The 19,024-nt window shown below is 46.6% G+C and overlaps 1 protein-coding gene across 5 annotated transcripts in view; it reads left to right on the top strand.

Moving 5' to 3' along the window:
- Window positions 1–4,394: 4,394 nt before the first annotated feature.
- The window catches only part of MYO1B (myosin IB), a 113,248-nt gene continuing 98,618 nt past the window's right edge, over window positions 4,395–19,024 (top strand). For 2 of the 5 annotated variants that reach the window (XM_055717885.1, XM_055717883.1), the window contains exon 1: window positions 4,395–4,510. Coding sequence is in view for 3 of the 5 variants with exons in the window: in XM_055717882.1 (XP_055573857.1) it covers window positions 12,105–12,116 (12 nt within the window). In the remaining 2 variants the exon portion in view is untranslated. Of the gene's footprint in view, window positions 4,511–12,095; window positions 12,117–19,024 lie in introns of those variants that run through there. The other 3 variants (XM_055717882.1, XM_055717884.1, XM_055717886.1) reach the window with 3 other exon arrangements.

Genomic DNA, 19,024 nt, shown 5'->3' with positions numbered 1-19,024 from the left:
TTCTGGTTTTCCAGTCACAAAACTGGAATTTGCTGGATGACTGGCAGCTTGTTTATTGTGTGATTCAGTTGTGTGCAGGCAGAGCTCAAACCTGTGGCCGTTTTCCATGACAAAGGAGCCAGAGACTGTTACTGTCAAATCCCTGTGCTCAGACTTACAGCCAGATTTCCTGCCACTGTCACTGTCTTACGAACACTGGGTTGGTGGTTAGGTTTTTTTGCTTGAAGTGGAAAAGTATTATAGCTGCTGCAGGGTATATTCCCACAACTTCTGGTATGTGCTCAGTCCCACAGATTTAGAACAGAGGTATGGCTGCCACATTTTGTGAGTGCGCAGAATTTTCTCACCAAGTACAGGAAAAATGGCTAAGCTTGAGATTAAAAACATCTAAATTGTGTTTTCAGCTCTGTCAAGGAATTGCTGCTTTTTTTTTGTTGTTTTTTTGTTGAGTTGTTCTCGCTGACTCAATTTCCTCATCTGTAAATAGGAATAATTTGATCTCACATAGTTAATCTCTCCATATATGAGAACTGTATATCTAAACAAATATGAAATGTCATGTCAATCTGCAACTATCCTTGGTGTCTGAAAGAAAAATAACAAAAGCAAGGGCTGATTTTGTTTTTTCTCTCTCCTTTTTAAAACTATTGAAATCTAATTTTAAGTTGTAAATAATAACAACTGTCTTAAGTACTGATTTGTTAACTATGGTATTTAAAGGCATGGTTCAACCAACTAAATGCATTTGAGAGCACGTCTACCTGCCATCCAACTTTATCTAATTCACGTGGTTTTGTATTTCTAGTGAGCTAACTTCATCCTAGAGCCATGAACGCAGCTGAGACTAGATTACTACCCTGCCTCGATGCAAATCCTGACAGGCAGTACAAATTACGGTTCGCAGTAGTTCTGGTTTTGTTCTCTGAAGTGGCTGGCTCAGCTATGCTTTGCCTTCTTTTCTCGACAAGGTTGGCTAGGAGGTACTTCTAGCCATTAACTAGTGCTCCTCTTATTCCCAGGGACTGTCATCGGCAAATCCAAGGACAGCTGTGTGTTTGATTCATGGTCTGTCAGTTTAAACGGCACCCTGAACCTCCGCAGTTTTGCCCTTGCAGTCTTAGCAACAGCAAGTTTTGCAGTTGGTTTTCTGGGTTGCTTGGCCTGTGAAGCCGTAGGCCTTAAGGCTGTAATCAAAAAACTATAATCCACCCTGTGGAAATGTCCAAAAAAAAAACAAACCCAAAGGGGGAGGGAAAAGGTCATCTGTAAATAAGCAGCTCCTAAACTGCTCTGGTGTACACAGATGTCTGCCACAGCTTCTGGTGAGTCCATGGTTCAGGAGCTGCAAATCAGGGATGAAGCCAAAATCCCATTTTCTCTCTGAAACTGCGGTAGGCTGGTGCCAAATGAAGCCTCTGCCTCTGCCCTTTCAGAATGATGTGTGCGTGTGCTAAAGTAAGCATGTTTAATGATTCAGTAGTTGGAAATTCCCCCTAAATATCCTCTAGGTTACAGCTAACGGTCAAAAGAGACCTGAATGTGGGTTGAATACTGATTTTCCTTGATCTCTTATATAGTCCAGGCTATACCATTTGGCTTTAAGAAATGAGCCATGTCTTAAATAAATGAATTCTTGGTATCTGCCTGATCATCTGTGGCCAGGCATGTCTTTTAGTTTAGTTTAGATATTATTTCTTTTTCATTTACTGCAGATTGTGTCAGCGGTAATTATGGTAGTCCAGTAGATGTAGTAAAAAGGAAAAAATAAAAATTCTAGTCTGAGTTGCGATACCATTTCCATTGCACCAACTTGCTTTAGGGAAAGGACACAGGTTTCAGGACTGATGTTGCTTTCTTTGCTTACTCGACAAAGCAAGGAGTGTAAGATACAGAGATAGGCTGCTAATTCGCATTTTACAGAGTGAGAATGGAAAATTGCTCAAGCATAAGGATGGCTAATGAGATATCTTCTTTTGCACAGATCTGAAACAGGAAGGAATGGAGTGCTGGAAGGCTGGGGGAAAACCCTGGGTATTTTTGGTTCGTTTCCTGGAGGACAAGGCAGCCTCACCAGGATGCTTAATGTTATCAGTGTTATAAATGCTGCCAAATATCACCAGCTGTTACAGGTGGATCGACAAGAATCTGAGCATCAAGTGGGCAGGAAGAGTGCATCCGAGAAGTAGCTGCTGTTGAACCCCTTTGAAGCACAGCAGGAGGACCATGGAAGGAAAGCTACACTACTTTTGGATGAAATAAAGAATTTTGACACCTGAGGTAGAAAATTGTGTGTTTTCATGCCAATGCAATGACTTATGATGACTTTAATGTGTAAAATTGAAAAAGATACTTTGTGAAATGTTGGCAGTCGCTGCCTTGTGATGCTCCTTACTGTTGTGGGTGCGTTGTTGATAAGTAGTGTTAGCTGGGCAGTAACTGCTTTCCTTACAAAGGCTTGAATTGAGTTTTCATTTAGATTTGGAGTAAAAGGAAATTACTTCCTCTCCCGCCCCCCCCCCCTTCATTAATTGGGAAAGAACGAACCGCAAGCTGAGTCACGAGCAAAGCACCCACCTCGATGGAGAATGGGGTGCAAGGACGGGTCTTGGTGCTGCTCAGGAATGTTTCTTGCCTGTGTCTCTTTCGGACCATCCCAGACCTAAATTATCTTCCTGAGAATACCTCCACCAGACTGTCACTGTTTCCATAGAACTGAGTTTTGACCAAGCCTTTAATTTTTCAGTGGGAAAAATATTTTGTTGAAGCAGTTTTTGGAGCACTTCTGATGAAAGCAGCCCATCGTTTTTACAGACAGAAAAACTATAGGGCTGGACAAATCTTAGGAGCTAAGCATCTGCTCTGAAAATCAACAGATAATAAAACAGTGATGAGCCTGAGCATCAGCAGGGCTGCAGGGCTCTCGTTCCTGGGGTTCATCCGAAAGCTGTCTCCAACATTTGTATAGTTATAGATTTGACAAATCATGTGAGAATACAGTCTTTTTCCATACACAGAACAACTGTGTATGGAATATCATATAGCTGAAGGAGCAATATCGCGTAGCTGAAAATTTAGTATTGACTTTGAAATAACTGAAGTATTTTAATGAGAAAGGATTTTAAATGCATTTTGCATCTTTACTGTATGGTCCTGATCATATTGAATCTGGTGGTGTAAGCTGGATTTCTTCCACATACTGAAGCATTTAGGTTGTGTGCCTGCAGTTCAGGTCCTCTTCCCCGTCGCCTATGGATCGCAGGGCCAGCTTGTTGCTGAATTGAAGCTTATCGCTGTTTAAAACCAACCCAGCATGGGAATAACGGTTTGAAGCCTACCTGCAAACACACACACACAAAAAAAACCCCCAAAACCAAAAAACACAAACCAAAAAAATCCCACCAAACCCCAAAAAAAGAAAAAGAAAAAAGGTAATGTGGTGACTGGTTTCTCTAGGAAAAAGCACATACAGTGAAACTTTCCACGCAGGGTATTTTGCCAGGAAGCGTGAGTGTCAGGTAGAGCCCTAAATACTCTCCTGGCTCATCTGTGCCTTGGGGCATTTTTACGGGGGTGGGGAGAGCCCCCTGCTGCTGCCCTCAGCCCCGCTCTCGGGCAGGGAAGGGCCGGGGGGCAGCGTGCAGCCTGCCTGCCCTGAGGGTGCCCCCCCCTCACACGGCAGGGTGGTCGCCCTGCATTGTTGGCGGCTGATGTGCTTATCAGGGGCAGGACCGAGCAGATAAGGCTCCTTATGTCAAAGCTCGCTGTAAATACTTTCGGGTGCTTATATTTAAGCTGCCGGTGTGTTTTGAGGAGTGCCGAAAGTATCTTTGTAGCCATCCAGCCCGGGGACGGGGGGGTCCTGCTAAAACGGGTCGGTTTCTCTTTTCGGTGAGTTTTATCCAGGTTAACGGTGAACTATGTTATGTAGGTGGGGAAAAAGCGAGGAGCCGGGTGTGAGCGGAGAGCGGCGGGGGCCGGCGGGTTTGCGGGATGCGGGAGGGGGGAGCTGGGTTGCGGCTCGGGGCACCTGCCGGTGCTCGGTGTCACCGGGGCGGGGGGATGTCTGCCACCGCACCCGGCGGGGGGGTCTGCGGGGCGGGCGGGGAGCCCTGCGGCCGGGGGTGCGGGGCAATAGGGGGAGCGCGGCGGCGGGGGGTGCAGAGCTGCGGGACGGCCAGGGGCCGGGCTGCGGGGGGATTGCGGGGGGATTGCGGGGAGCCCGCCGGTGGCGGCTGCGGAGAGCGGGGCGGCGGGGCGGGCGGGGGGCTGCGGGAGCCGGCCGGAGGGGGCTGCAGGGACCGGCCCCCGGAGCCCGCCGGGCGGCGCTGCGAGGCCGGGGCGGGCGGGGGCCGGCGGGCGGCGGCGCCTCCGCCCCTGCGAGGCGCGGGCGGGGAGGGGCCGGGCTGCGCCCCGCTCCGCTGGCGCCGGGGCAGGGCAGCGGCGGCCGGCGGCTCGGGGCGGCGGCGTCGGGCGGCCGCGGGACGGCGGGCAGCGCCCTGGGGCGGCAGAGGTACGGCTCCCCCGGTCCCCCGCCCGCGCCGGCCCTTTGTTGTGCCGGGACCCCCCGCGGGGCTGGGGCCGGCGCTGCGGAGGCCGGGGGGTGGTGGGGGGGTGTTGGGGGGGCGGCGGTGCCGGGTCCGGGTGCCGAGCGGGGGAGCCCCGGCGCCTCCCGGGGGTCCCTTCCCGGGGGTCCCTTCCCGGGGCGAAGCGGCGGCCGCGGGCCGGTTCCCGGGCGTTGTGGCTGGCTCAGCATCCCCCGGTGGCTGCGGGCGCTGGGCGCTTCCCTTCGGCGTGGGTGCTGGTGCGCGCACCCGCAGGGGTGGCCCGGACCCTGCCCTTTAAAATACGAACGTGTGTGCGTGGTGCTTTTTCTGGAGGGAGACCGTGGCGTCTGTTTCTTCTTGTCTAAAATAATTACCGTGCGCGCGCGCCCTTCGCTTAATTCCAAAGAGCGGGCTGGGTTGGGGGTCCGGGGAGCCAGCGGGGTGATGGACGGATCCTGCCGTCCGGTAACTTTGGGAGAAGAGACCTGAGAAAGGGCTTTCCAGGGCCGGGTCGTTGTCCCAGAGAGCCTCCCAATTTAAGATTATCCGTCTGCGCCTGGGGAGGCGGAGGCAGCAGGGATTTAGGGGCAGGAGGCTTTGGGAAGGGCATCCCTTTGTTCCTCGGAGCGGCCAGCCTCCCCGTGCCGGACAGGGGCAGGACGGGCACGGGTCATAGGTGCTGTGCTCCCTTGTCGCCTTGTCCCATCTGCACCTACATGCGTGCGCCGCTCGCTTCTTCCAGTAATTTAAACCTTTGCAATTTCAGATGATGCGATTAAGGCAATGGCTATGTATTTAATAAGGACCACTGTCCCAAAGGACAACCGTAACGGTAATGAAATAAAAGCTAACTACTCTTAAAACATATGCTGGAGAAAGTAAAGTATATCCAGATCAGGAATTACCCCTGGAAAATGTAAAGGTTGGGTAAAATGGCTGACTCTGCAGTTTTTGTGTCGAATCATGAGTTTCCTATATCCGGCTGTCCTATTGTTAATTGTGAATTAAGGCTGGCAACACGCTGCCCATCCTTCCCTGGATGAATCATCACTTTGTCAAGCCCAGTGTCAAAAACAAGGCTTTCCCCAAAAGCGCACACTGTTAGGGAACAGAAATAGTCCGACCCATCTGTTAAAGTAGCGTTCGCTGCTTGGCTGCTTTTAAACATATGGAAGGTAACGATGTTCTTCGTGTGTTTTCATTTCCAGTTGTCCCAGGCCTGAGTTTAAGAATGTCTTTAATTTTGTGCTTAATGCAACGTGCTGCCTCTGGCTTGACTCTGTGAAAGTGGAATGGTTGGACCGTTCCCGTTATTCCCAGAGTAACATACAGTGGTTACCACTCATGTCGGTGTTTACTTTTGTTGGCGATTACTGGTGTGTTAGATTACTACCCGTTCCCCTTCTGCCCTTAGGAAAGAAGGTGTTTCTGAAAACACCTATGTGGTGTTAGGTGGTGTGTTTGATGGACATCTTAAAATCTTCTGCCTGTGCCTGGGCACCACAAACAGGTTGAATGCTCTGCATGGTGAAGGGGAAAGAACTCCTGAAAGCATCTTAGATCACAGAAACTCACCTTTTTCTTTGTTGGTTTTTTTTTTTTTTTTTTTCCTCTCTCTTGAGAGACCGTGTTAAATCATGTCTGTGGGAAGGAGCTCTGTGAGGAAAGGATGCCAGGGGACGGTAGTTGAGTTCAGCTACGTGTTAGCCCTTTCAAACATTTTGCAAGTTTTGATGTAATTCCCTTTAGAAGGGCAAACGTACATTGCGAGCCTACTAATGCTGCTGGGGGAAGGGAAAATAAAAGTCTGGCAAATGAGAGGAGGAAGTGGGAGAGAAAAATTGGAAACATAAGCAAAGCCATTAATTTTTCCCACTGTGCACTCTTAAGAAACTGCTGGCAATATCCTGGAGATACTCTGCCTCATGGAAGTGTCATGGACTGGCTTCACATGATCCTCTGAGATCATCTGGTTTCTCTGAGCTCTGTGGGAACAGAAGTGCCTCGTGTTGGAGTCTGATCTCATCTTCCTTCGGCAGCAGTAATAGCGGTGGCTTGGGAATCGGAGAGGAAGGTGAAGCAAGCGTGAGTGGGACGGTTTGGAGAAGAGCTTAGTACTCGTGCAGGCCAGTTTGGATGCTCTGCACTTCCTCCTGTCCCTTGCCCTCTGTGGTCAGAGCTGGGACAAACGCTAACGTGCCCGCCAAAGCCAAGCGCTCTGTCAGTTTGCTAGGCTCATGTGTCAGACTGCCCCGTAAATCTTACCTTATAATTTCATTCATCCTTTTTATTGTGCTAATGAAGACCTAACTGAAATGGAAAATGGTGACTTGAGCGATGGTATGCGTCAAGCTTGGGGAATTTCCTGAATCTGATGAGAGACAAAAATAAAGGCTCCCCCCCACCCCCCTCAGTAGCAGTGGACTCAGTCTTTTGCATTCTCAGAGCCTTCTGAGTGGCTTCTCCTGTTTGGTGGGCTCTGCTGGCGGGGGGTTTGGGAAGGCTGCAGTGGGATGCCCAGCCCTGGAGTTCTGTAACCTGAGCCACAGCTTTTTCCCTTCCACTGGGAAAGGAAATAACAGCTCCTATTACAGCCTTATGTAACCTCTCCATTCATGTCCTTCAAAAAGAAGGAAACCAGAGCACTTGATTTCTGATGGATAAACTAACATCAAGGCGTGCTGTGTCGGAAAGAAGCAGTAAAGAATTTTCTTCTGTTTTGCAGTTCCTCGAATGAGGAGGGGGGGAAAAATAGTAAAGATTTTTGTTCTGCACTGGTGGGATAGTCAAAGGGCTGCAACTCTCTGTCATGTGCTGTGAAGTAGCTGTTAAGGAGGATGCTGGAACTGCAGCAGGGGTCTTTCTGTGACTCCTGGTGAGTTTAAGCATTAGTCTCAAAACATTCACCCTTTACAGCTGTGCCCAGTTTGCTTGTAGGCTGTGGAAGCTTGGCTCTTTTGCTTTTGTGGCTCCAGGTTTTGGTGTCTGAACAAAGCGTGGAGAGGAGGATCTCCTCTTTCGTTAGCTGTTGGACTTAAGCCCTGTTTTAGGGCTTAAGGGAAGAGGAAAGTGAGGTTCTTAAAACATTTCCATGTCCTTTCGCATTTATAAAAATATGTAAAAGGACCACAGTAGGTATTTCTCCCTTTGAATAGAAGTACCTCTGCTCACTAGAAAGTAAAGGAAGGCTCTCTGTGACCCAGTCTGGGTTTCCCAGCTTCCATACCTCAGTAGGGACTTACTCTTTTCCACACTTTCTCATCATTTTGGCCTTTGGTCTCCTGCCAAGCTGTTTTTTTTCTCTAACCAAGTGGCCTCTTCTTTAATTTCCTCTGGTATCTGTCCCCCATCCTCCAGAAGTCACTGGCGTATCATGCTGGTTGCAGTTGTATCCTGTGTCTCGGAGGCTGGTAGCTGTGAAATGGGTGGCTTGATCCTCAGGGACCAGCCTGGCCTTTGACAGGCTCTTTGACAGTTTTTATGGTATGTATGGCCGTTTTCAGTGACTCCTGCCATTTGTGATCCTGTGCTCTGCGTTTGAGGAAACTTGTTGTAAACCCAAGCAGTTTATCTCCCCTTTTGCTTACCTTTCTTTTAAGTAGCTCTAGAGTCTTTGAAGTTACTTGTAGACTCGAGATTTTAGACTAATGTGTCGTCCAGCCACAGGGCTAGAACCATCCAAATTGTATTTCTGCACGTGAAGAGCTAGTGGCATAGCTTTTTAGAGAAAACTGTGCAGACGATTAATCTTTCTGTCCCTCCTAACTCCTTATTACTGGGAAATTTCCCAGTTGGTATCTGCAAGTAAACTTCTGTCCATTTCTTGGTATATTTTAAGTCTGCTAGCAGAGTCACTGTGGTGATGAAAGTGTTTCAGTGGGAAAGGCTGAGGTTTCAAAATACAGTTTTAGATATGAAGAAGATGATTATCAAGTCCCCTTTTTGGATGCAAGCTGGTTGGGGTATCCTTCTGTGCAGTCAGGTTAGGAGGAGTAATGGACCTGCAGCATCCTTTCTCACGGGTGGAAAAATGTACACACACGCACGTGACACAAAACACTAACGCTCCAGCCTTCGGGAGGAAAGCAGTCAGGAGGTGACCTCTAGCCTAAGCAGCCAGATTTAACGTTTCAGTGAACAAGTTGCAGGCCCAAGATAAGGAATCCAAATATCCAGAGTCCTAGGGAGTGAGGGTGAGAAACATTTACTGTCACAAGGATTTTTTCCTTTGCAGGGGTGGAGAGTGGGTGTATCTTGGGGTTTAGGTAATTAATTGCCTTGTCCCTGGCTTTGTGCAGCACTGCCTCGAGCTGCTGTGGTGTGTGGGTGTGGTAATAAACTTTTGTCTTGTTCTCCCTCTCTTGTAAAGGCAGCAGTCCTTGCGAGGGTCTTACAGTAGCAGAAATCCTTACACAGGAGCACCTTGAAAAGAAAAGATACTGGGAAGAAAGGAAAAGTATATAGGAAGGAGAAAAACGAGGAGCTAATTATGAGGAATAGGTGCTGAGTAACGGAAGGGTTGGTGGGTGCTGTGCTGTCACAATTATTTGCTGTACACTTCTTTGTTTTCTAAATACAGGCAGCAAGGAGAGACTAATTTTTCCCTACTGTCAGCAGAAAGGAGTTTTTTTTGAAAGTTTGTGACCACAGCCTGGTCAGCATTGGTACAACTTTCCTGGGCCCACAAATAACGCTCTGCATGGAAGCTCTTCTGCTGTTGATTTTCTGCTGCTTTTTCTGAAATTTTCCATAATTTCCATAGTTTGTATGCTCTAAAGTGCTACTGGGGTTACTTTGCATTAGCAAGAAGCTGCAGGGTTTACTACAATGGAAAGAAAACCAGGTAGAGAGCAGTCACATCCTGAAGTGTTTCTACTCTTTTATATGCATTTTCTTCATGGAGTCTGTTCTTCCTCGTGTGCACAAGAGCATACCAGTGTTTGGATATCTTTGTGAGGACTTGGCCTCAAGGTAACCAGTTTTTATGCACAATGGAGCATATGTAATGTCCTGATACTGTGCTTTAGTCTTTTCCACTGACTTTTGAGAACCTGCACCTAAGAAATGAAATGAGAAAACCGCTGGGTGATAAAGTGATGAATTCTGTGTCTTGGGAAAGCAGGAGCCAAGGAGGTTGCACTTACTATCTGGATTTTAATGCCTTTGTGTTAAGACAATTTGCAGGACAGGTAAGGGTGTCCTTGTAGATCAGAGAGGTATCCTTAAAGTCCTTATTGTGTAAGGAGTCTTTGGATGGTACTGCATATGAGGAGTTAGTTCTGTTTTTAGGAGAGCTGTTGAAGGGAGTGAAGTTGGTATTAATCCTCTGCATCGTTCCTCTGTGGAAGCAAATGAACAGCTTAACAGAGAGGCACTGGTGACACTGGCTGAGAGGTGAGGAGGTGCTGTTTCTTCTGGGACTCTGGGGACCCATTAACCATCCACCAAATAGCTTTGCTAGAGCTTCGTGTTTGAGGGCCCAGGAAAGAGCTTTTTGTAGTGGAGCCCATGCTTATCCGATGTGAAAGAAGGAGTACGTCAGACGCCTGACTTGGGGCAGCAATACCAGCTGCTCTACCCTTTCATCAAGAAGCTTGGAGACAGGTCAGGAGGAAGATGTTAGGGTTGAAAGGCAGATTATTTTGGGGGGGTAGTTAAACCTACAAGCTAAACAAGTAACCAGTTGGTTACTTGAACATCTGGAGACCCTTCCTACTTTTTACATGTAAGAGGAGGTCTGTGACTGATGGAGCAGTTGGGCTTAGTTGCGTGGGGTAAGCTAGGGAAGTGCTGGTTCCAGGGGAAGCTTTGGAGAAGGAGGAAGGGTAATGAAGGGGGTGAAAATTAATCCCCATCTCTCTGAGGGAATATTCCTGGTTGTGGTGAGGAAATATTGCTGCCACAATATACCAGGTATCCTTTGTAAAGCCTTGGTTAACCCTTCTCAGCAAAGATGGGCTTATATAGGAGTGGGAGCAGAGAAGGGCTGTTGGGGTGCTCGGGGGGATGGGGAAACCCCTGAGAGGAAAATGAGCAGTACCGTCCGCGCTCTATTCAGAATGGGGACCATGAGACAATCCTCTCTAAATATTTTCCTGGGAAGGAGAAAGCACATTTAAATCTAAAACAGAACAAAACCCCGATAGCATTAGCACAAGCAAGAAGAAGTGGATGTTGCCTGACCGTGAATAAATTTAGGCTAGAGATTGGGCACGCTGCAGGAGCTATTTCCCATGAAACGTTAGAAGGCTGAAAAACTGCACTCTGGAGTAGCGCGGGATAGTAGTCACGATCGTATGATGCAGTGGTTTTGGCACCGGTCTGGAACGTGCAGAAGAGATACAGCTACTACTGCTGTTGTGCAGTTCCCAGGCTGTCGGACTGTGGATGTCGAAGGGGCTCTGGAGGTTGCCTCCCGCAATCGATCCAGGAGTGCAGCGCTCTGCTCAAACGGAGTTCACTCCAGGAGAAACCCTGAAAAACCTTTTGGCAAGCCAGGGTAGAGCCGGAGCTCCTCTTACCTTGTAATAGATGTGTGACGCAGGGGCAGCTTGCCTGTATCTCATGCAGGTAGATCTGTCTGCTTCCCAAAGCTGCCAGATGATGGTTCTCGCTGGAACAACGCGAGGGAAAACGCGGCACCTGTGACTATATGCTGAGTTGGCTGTGAGACCGGCTGTTCTGCCGTGGGAGGGGGGTGCTTTCTCTTGATATTTTTGGAAGGTGTTCCTCTTTAACTCTGCAAAGTGTTATATTTCATTTGGAAATGCCTTTGTTGATCACACTAGATGTTAATAAGAACACTGTCTGCTGGTTTCTAACTTGACAGATGTCTGGATGAGAGGCATTCATGTGTGTTAAAATGTAGCTTCTTGAACCGCTCGCGTTGTCCAAGATATCTCTTGGAAAGGGGCACACAGGAATAGCTTGATACTTGGGATCCACAAGCGGCGTACCTGGATTTAAAAACTGATGGCTTTTATCCTGCAATTTCAGGCGTCCTGCTGAGAATGGCTGTTGAGAATGACAAAACTGTGGATATAGTTCAACACTTGAGACAAGCAAACATGTCTAAACAGTGAACATAACTTAATCTAAACCTCCTCAGCCCTTAAAGAGATGCTTTTTTTTTTTTAGCTTGGGTTTGGGCAAATACTGCTTCCTCTTCCTGCAACACTTGCATCCAATTCTTTTAAAGACCCACCCTCCGCTTTTCATTAAAATAGCAGTGTTTTGCTGAAGAGAAATTGATGTGCAGAACAGACAGTGATGGCAAACGGCGGGGTGAAACCTTGCACTGCTCTGTACCTTGGCAGCTAGTCCTGGGAGAAATGGGGCTGGCTGAGGCTGTCTTCCTGCAGGATTTTCTCTTCTGATGGACTGACTTCTGAAGAAGCAATAATTTCCATCTGAAGCTTTTCTGTGGCTAGGGAATTTTGTGGAGCCCTTCTCCTGCAGTGGCTCAGTGGTACTTAAGAAGGTGTTTGTTCTCCTTGCAACCCGTGTCTCTGATGGGACGCTTATGCTCAGATCTCCTCTCCTGCCTGCTTTAACAGACACATGGGAAATGAGGTATTCTGGTGGCCTTTGCTTCTCCGTCCTTTGAATGAAAGTCAGCGTTAGGCACGTATGAGAGAGTAGACATATAGACCAGGACAGCTGTGTACAGCTAGCACAGTGTGTCTGATTTTTATAAAATATTAGGCTAAAACCATTCCAAATATTATTTACGGATATTACAACGAGCTCGTCAGTGAGATTTCCAGGAGGGGGAAATGGCAGTAGGGAAGAGTAAGATCTCTGGGGTGGTGTTTGGGTGACTTCTTTTCCTTTGGTTTTTAAAGGAAAAGGAACGGTGTGGAAATACACAGTGCTTTCGGCCGTGCAGGTTTTAACTTTACCCAGGTTTTTGCTGCTTGGAAGAGAATATGGGTGCGTGGTGACTTGGCCCCTGCTCTGTGGGTGACTGCGTGGGTGCGCTGGTGCCTGCTGGCTGCTCTGGGAGTTGGGGTGTGCTGGGTTGTCATGGGTGGCTTGGTGGTGGGCAGATAGGGCCACCAGCACGTCTTCTGGCATCCGCGTTTCCTGAAGCTGATTAGCTTTGTGTTTGTCCGTGCCCAGTTCAGTCTGGTTCAGTGGCCGCCGTGATGACTTTCAGTGGCAGCTTTTCCTTCAGCTCTTGGCAGCTGAGTGAAGCTACAGCATTACTTACCTATTCTGTTACTCCATGTTCTGCATATCTTCAAGGCTTATCGCTGGCAGCTTAACAGGCAAGGCACACCGGCATTTGGGGAGAAGATTAGCGTGTACTCTGCTATTTTAACCCTGTAGTATTAAGACATCTTGCAATACCCACCTTACTGACATGCTATAAATTGATGTTCCCTCCAGTTGCCCTGCCACGAGCAGATTTCTTTTGCCTCTGTCAGGGCAGTGTGGTTCATGTGCTGACTGGAGGAAAGCTGGTGTGGAAGGGGAAGAAAAAGTCCTATCATAATAAAAGGATAAATGGACAATCTAGATTACAGCTCCCAAAGGAGTGAAACCTCAGCTGAAAGAAATGTTTTGACTTTTTGAGGGCTGATTGGTTTTAAGTGATATTTTGTGAAGCTCTGCCACTGGGAGATCTTTTGGACACAAGCTCTGGTGTGGTAGCAGGCTACTGGTGTGTGACATGCAACAAACCAAGGACATCCCCCAAAATAAATAAGTGCTGCCTTGGGTTTTGTGCCCCTGTTCTGCAACAGCTATGCAAACATCACCTTTGGATTGGGCAGGATCCTAAAAAATGGGCAGAAAATGTTAAGCGGCAGCTTGAAAGATGAAGATAATCAGTTTAGAAGGGCACCCCCTGTTTAGTGGAGTTCAGGTATCCAGTAGTAAAAGCTAATTTTTGTGGTGGTTTGGCTTTTTTTGGTGGGTTTTTGTGTGTTTGTTTTGGGTTCCCACCCCACTCCACCCCCCTGAAAAAAATGAGGTTGTTTTCTTTGCATTCGTGCTCTGTACTGACAACTTTGAAAAAATTCTGTTGTGTGAAGAACACTGTCAGTCTGAAATGAAGGCTTTGGTTTAGGGGAAGGGGCAGGACCTTTGACAGCTTTTGGTTTTGCAGTCATGTTTTGCTCCTTATTCTGAAAAAGATTCAAGAGAATCTTAGCAAGGTATATGCCAAAAAGAAACCCCCTTTATTCCAGAATGTTTTATCCCTTTCTGTAGATGTGGACCTGGAATGATTATAAAACTCTGTGGTTAGGCAGTGACTAAGAAAAGTCTAAGTGTAAGAAACCGCTGTGGATCATGTTTCTGCTGAAGTCAGTGGGAATTTAACCAAGATTTTGGACCACAAGCAGCCTTGTTAGTGAAGACTTATTTCTAGATGCATTGAAAATGCCCAAGGTGTTGTCCCCATTAAGCAGTAGAAATTAAAAAGAAAAAAGGAAAAAAAAAAAGATCAGATTCCAGAATAACCATTTACAGAAAAGGCTATTCCACATCTATAATCTTTGAAGCCTGCCAATATAATCCAAAATATAATGGAACTTTTGCAGGGTAAAAATGGGGTACCAAACACCCTTTGATTATTCTAAGGCTGCATTTCAGCAGGTGTTAAAGAAGGGTGCCTTAGCAATGTTGAAGGACCCAAATGTTTTTCCCAAATCCTTGCGTGACTGTATGAGCAACCCAGAGGAGTTAAAGCAAGGTTGCAAGTTGACCTAAGAAATAGAGCAACCCCTGAGTGCAATTACTGGTGGCAGTTACTGTGTTGTGGTTGCAAAATAATTATTAGAAGTAATTTGAAAACCTGTACTGCTGGGAGTATAAAGTAGAAATAGCAGAATAGATATACCCCACAGTCTCTTACAGAAGGTAGTATCCATAGCAGAAAGATGCCTTAGAGAAATGCAAACACAGCCCCTCGCTCCTTCCCCCAGGCTCATGAATTAGCCTTTTATTTGGGAAGAGGAGGAGGGCAGAGATGTATCTTCTGCACACGTGGCTTTGGTTATTTTGGTTTTGTGGTGAGGAGTACTGTGCATCTTCGATGTGATACGAGAGTGGTGCATAGGTAGCCTCATCACACAGGATGCGAGCAGAGGCTTCTCTTTTGCTTTTGGGGGATTCATGACAACTAATTACTGCTTAATGTAGACCGTGACCAAGCTGATGTAAAAACAAAAAACCCACGCAAAACCCCCAACAAACCCCAAAGAACTCCAGCAACAGCCACCAGACCTCTCCCCTCTGCCTTTATAAAGGACGTGAGTCGTGTTAACAAAGTTTCAGCCACTGTTTATGTCAGTAGGAGATAATGTCCCAGCGAACATTTTGTACACGTCCTAATGAAGTCTAATTACTAAACTGCTAAAAGATGATAGTTTTTCATGTGGTTGCAGCTGTTGTCGAGCAGTACCTTAAGTGGCCTGTTTATTTCTTGCAGATTACCCAATCTTTAGCCAAATGCGTGGCCTTTGGTAGCAGGAGCCAGCAGAGCGTTCATTTCTCCGATGGAATTCGGCTGGGCAAGTCTGTCATCTAAATTGCAGTCACTGGGTCCTAATCTGATGTTGCTAAAGAGCCGTTCCCATTTAGCTGATGCTGAATGCAAACATTCCTGCAGCCCTAATACAAATATACCCCGTAATGCCCCATTTTCCTTTTGTAATTCACCGGAACTGTTTGTTGTTAAGTACTCGAGGAATGTGGTACACATGCGTAATGTTCAACACTTTCAGAAAATAAAGAGAAGTTGCACAAGGTTTTTTAAGTAATAGCTCTTGCGGTAGGTGAGATGTGAGAAACATTAGCTAACCCAAAAGCCCCGAAGTATAAACTTCTTCGCTTTGGAAAACACTGATTTGTTCAGTAGGACCGTGGGAGGAAAAGGAATTCAGAAGATACTCGGACGTTGGCCAAACCAAAAGCAAAGATGGAGAAGCAGAGGAGGCGGTTCGGTTCTTTAGGAGTGCTTTTGCCGCTCTTGCGATACCTGTTAACCTTGCTTCTGCAGTCTGTCCGTCAGGCTTCGCAAGGCCATCTTGCAGGAAGAAATCACGGGCTGCAGCGTGGCATTGTTTTCTGGATTGTCTTTTCTTCAGCACACCGATGGTGACAGGGCAACCCCTGCAAGCGGTCACAGCCGGGCAGGAGGCTGCAGGTGCTCCGAGCAGACAGCGGCCAGGCAGCACGTAGGGAATGCTGCGTTCACCGCTCCTCTGCAGCATCCAGAGACTAAAACAGGGTGGGGGGGTCTGGAGGGAAAGCAAAGATTTTTTATTTTTTTTTTAATGTTATTAACATTTTTCACGCATTCTGACATCGGGAAATCTAGCTTTGAGTGAAAAGGGCACTAGGCCAGTTTAGCTGCAGCCTGCCTGGTGACCCAGCACAAGGTGGTTCCAATGAACTGGCGCCTTCTGGGCATCAGTCAGAGAGGCCAGTGATACGTGGGGTGTGCTGGGCAGTGGGACAGCGTGGATGTAAATCCTGCCTCGTGCTGAATTGGTATTGTCAGGAGTAGAACAAGGCGGCTGAAGTGCCTTTGGCTTTGTTTTGCTAAGGTAGCGACACTGTGTCCCTAGCTGCTTTTTGCAGCAGTGGCCTGTCAGTGTCCCCGCTCAGTGTCAGCTGGTGGGTCCTGGATGGAGAAAAAAGGGAACGAGTGGGCAGGTGTAATTGCAGCCTGAGGGGGGCCCAGGGTCAGACCTGGAAATTGAAATCGGTTTGAACTCTGCTATTGAATTACTGATGTAGCAGGTTGTCCCAGTTAACTCTTACGAAAGAAAAAGGTGGTTATTTTCTGCAGCGGGTTGGTGGTAGTGAAACCAAAGGCTTTTTGTTGGTTGTTTTTGGGTTTTTGTTGTTTTTTTTTTTAATACTCAGAGCTTGAAGTATATGCAAGTCCATCTATTGTGTCAGTTTTGGTGGGAGGGGAATTGTCCTTTTGCTGCAATGCCAGAGAGGAAAGCAAAGCCACCCCTGCAGCCAGTGGTAATTCCAGCGCAGCTAATGCAGGAGTGTGCGAGGGGCTGCACATCTGTCGGAAGCTGCTGACAATTGCTGTTTTACTGTGTCAGAGTGCTGTGGGAAACCTTGGACAATTCCCCAACACGCTGTGTGCCGATAAATGGGGTATTACTTCATTTCCCCCTTAGAGAATGCGTGAACTTAATTGTACAAGGCTTTGGGGTGTTTTGCCTATTCTCTGTGTCATCTTCTATTTATAGTTTTCATTAGCTCTTGGCTCAGACCTGCTGATAAGGCTGCTACAGCTGCGGGATAGTGTAATGTTTAATTTGCCATCCTTGTGGCCCAGAGGGATGGGAGGGTTTTAGATTCAGCTGGCCTGGCTGGCTGGCAGTCCTGGGCATTGCGAGTAGGAGATACAAGAGTCCGTGTTTTACGAGGTGATGCTTAGTGTGTGGATAAAAGCATTTTGCAGACGTAGCGTGCCCAGCACTTCTTGTCCCGAGCCTGTTGTCCAACATAAACCAGATCGAGCTGCGAAGGATTACTGAATGGTCTTTTTTGTTTTTCTGAGAATGGAGACATGGTGAAAGCGATCTCGCTCTGTTCAATGGAGGTGGAGGTACAAGACCGAAGTGAGGAGGAACGGATTTGACAAATGACTCCAGTGAAGGGAGATGTTCTGAAATGCTGCCCATGTTTGCTTTCAGGATAAGGAGTGTAAATCTGGGAGACTTAAGTGGTCAGTGGGTGTAGGAGAAGAGATCAGGGAGTGTTTGAGGAAGAATCTGGTTTACAGACTACAAGCATTAGAGGAATTTTGCTTTTTTTTTGCCAAGCTAATTTGTTGCCATATTAATAATTGGTGACTGGAATCTTTATAGAGCTCTTTTTTTTTTGTGATGTCAACAGAATGAGATGTTGCGGTCACAAAAGCAAGGTGTTAGGTAAATCAAGGGATTACCACTTATATTTTTAGGTGATTTTTTAAATTGAATTTCCCGTTTGAAATTACAGCACCTCACAGCAACACCTCCATCCGCTTACCTCCGTGCGCCTTCCCCCATTCAACAGTCTTCATTGAAAAATCACTAAACATGTCCCTGTTTTAAAGGACACAGCCCATTCTGGTTCTTTCCTCAAACCCGATTCCCTGTTTGTCAGCATTCCCACCAGCACAGCTGCGGTTTCAGTCACGACGCATCTCTCAGGCACTGGGACCGTGTTTTGGTCCTGTCCCTCTCGTAGTCCTGCTTCTTGGAAACGGTTCTTGAGAAAATGGTTTTCATCATTTGCATCATTGAGAAATCATCTTTTTAAAGGTGCATGAATATGGGCAGAGGCGGAAGCCGCTTACTTTTCCATACTGCTCCCCAAATTGTGGTGAGCACGCTGTCACCAGCACTGATGGGAAAAGATTTCCAGCTGCGCAGCATCTTTGAATATATGGCAAATACAAATACAAAAATACTTGGACGTGGATTTGGATGGAGTTTCTGAGCTTAGTGGCGTATTGCTAAAAATCTTGACTGAAGCTTAGTCTTGCAGCGTCACAAGGCTTTGGTTATTTTTTTTTTTTTTTTCTGTGCAGCGTGCTGATTTTGGAGGTCTTTTTCAAAAGCTACTTTTAAAATTAGTATTTGGTATTTTGAAAGTGCTGTAGATATTGATCTATTAAATTCTTCTAGGAGATTAAATTCAATTATTACATTAAATCTAATTGTTTAATGTTGTGTTTAAACACATGTTGTTGGCTTTTCTTACCAGTGCTATTTTTTCCCTACCTGTTACCTGAGTTAGGCAACCAAATTACCGCACAGGCTGGATTTGCCTTTGTCGTTAGCTAAACCTGATCAGGGGTTATGGCTGGGGACTACCAGCGCTGCTGTGGCAGAATGCTCTTGAGTCATACATCCGTGTATGAGGTGATCTTTAAGCAATATTTTGCAAAGGCTAAGGTGTTGCAAATTGTGATGAGAATTCAGCGTTAAATGAGATGTCTAGGCTTATTGTCTGATTTTTTTGATCACCAATGTTTCTAATATTTTCTAGCTCCAAGTTAACAGAAATATTTTAACTGTAGTACGATCTTAAATTATTGTGGAGAAAAAAACCAGCTAAAAATAAATGCTTGACCATAATATTGAAATTTTCAAATATTTTGATAAAATAATATTTGTGTTCAACTTTCTGATCCAGCTTTTAGTGGTAGATACAGCATCTTTGTGCACCTCTTCTGCAAAACATGCCTCTGAGCTTGGGAATACATGAATGTTCTTGATGGGTTTGGCTGCTCTTGGTCTTGAAATTCCCGAGCAGTGATGCATGAAGTGTGGTAGGTGGTATGTAATTTCACAATGGTAGATGAGGTATACTACTTAAAACTTAAATTTTAGGTTGAAGTTGCCCATATTAGGATTTTTATGTTGGCTTTTTTTTTTGGCTACAAACTGAATATTTAATAAGTTCCATACTTGAGAAGGACTGTGTGGTGGGGTTTTTTTTCCAGCCTTCAA

Source organism: Falco cherrug, chromosome 8 (assembly GCF_023634085.1).
Source record: "Falco cherrug isolate bFalChe1 chromosome 8, bFalChe1.pri, whole genome shotgun sequence".
In the NCBI taxonomy this organism is placed as follows: Eukaryota; Metazoa; Chordata; class Aves; order Falconiformes; family Falconidae; genus Falco; species Falco cherrug.
The sequence above is the reverse complement of the archived record's forward strand: the minus strand, read 5'-3'. Positions and strand labels throughout refer to the sequence as shown.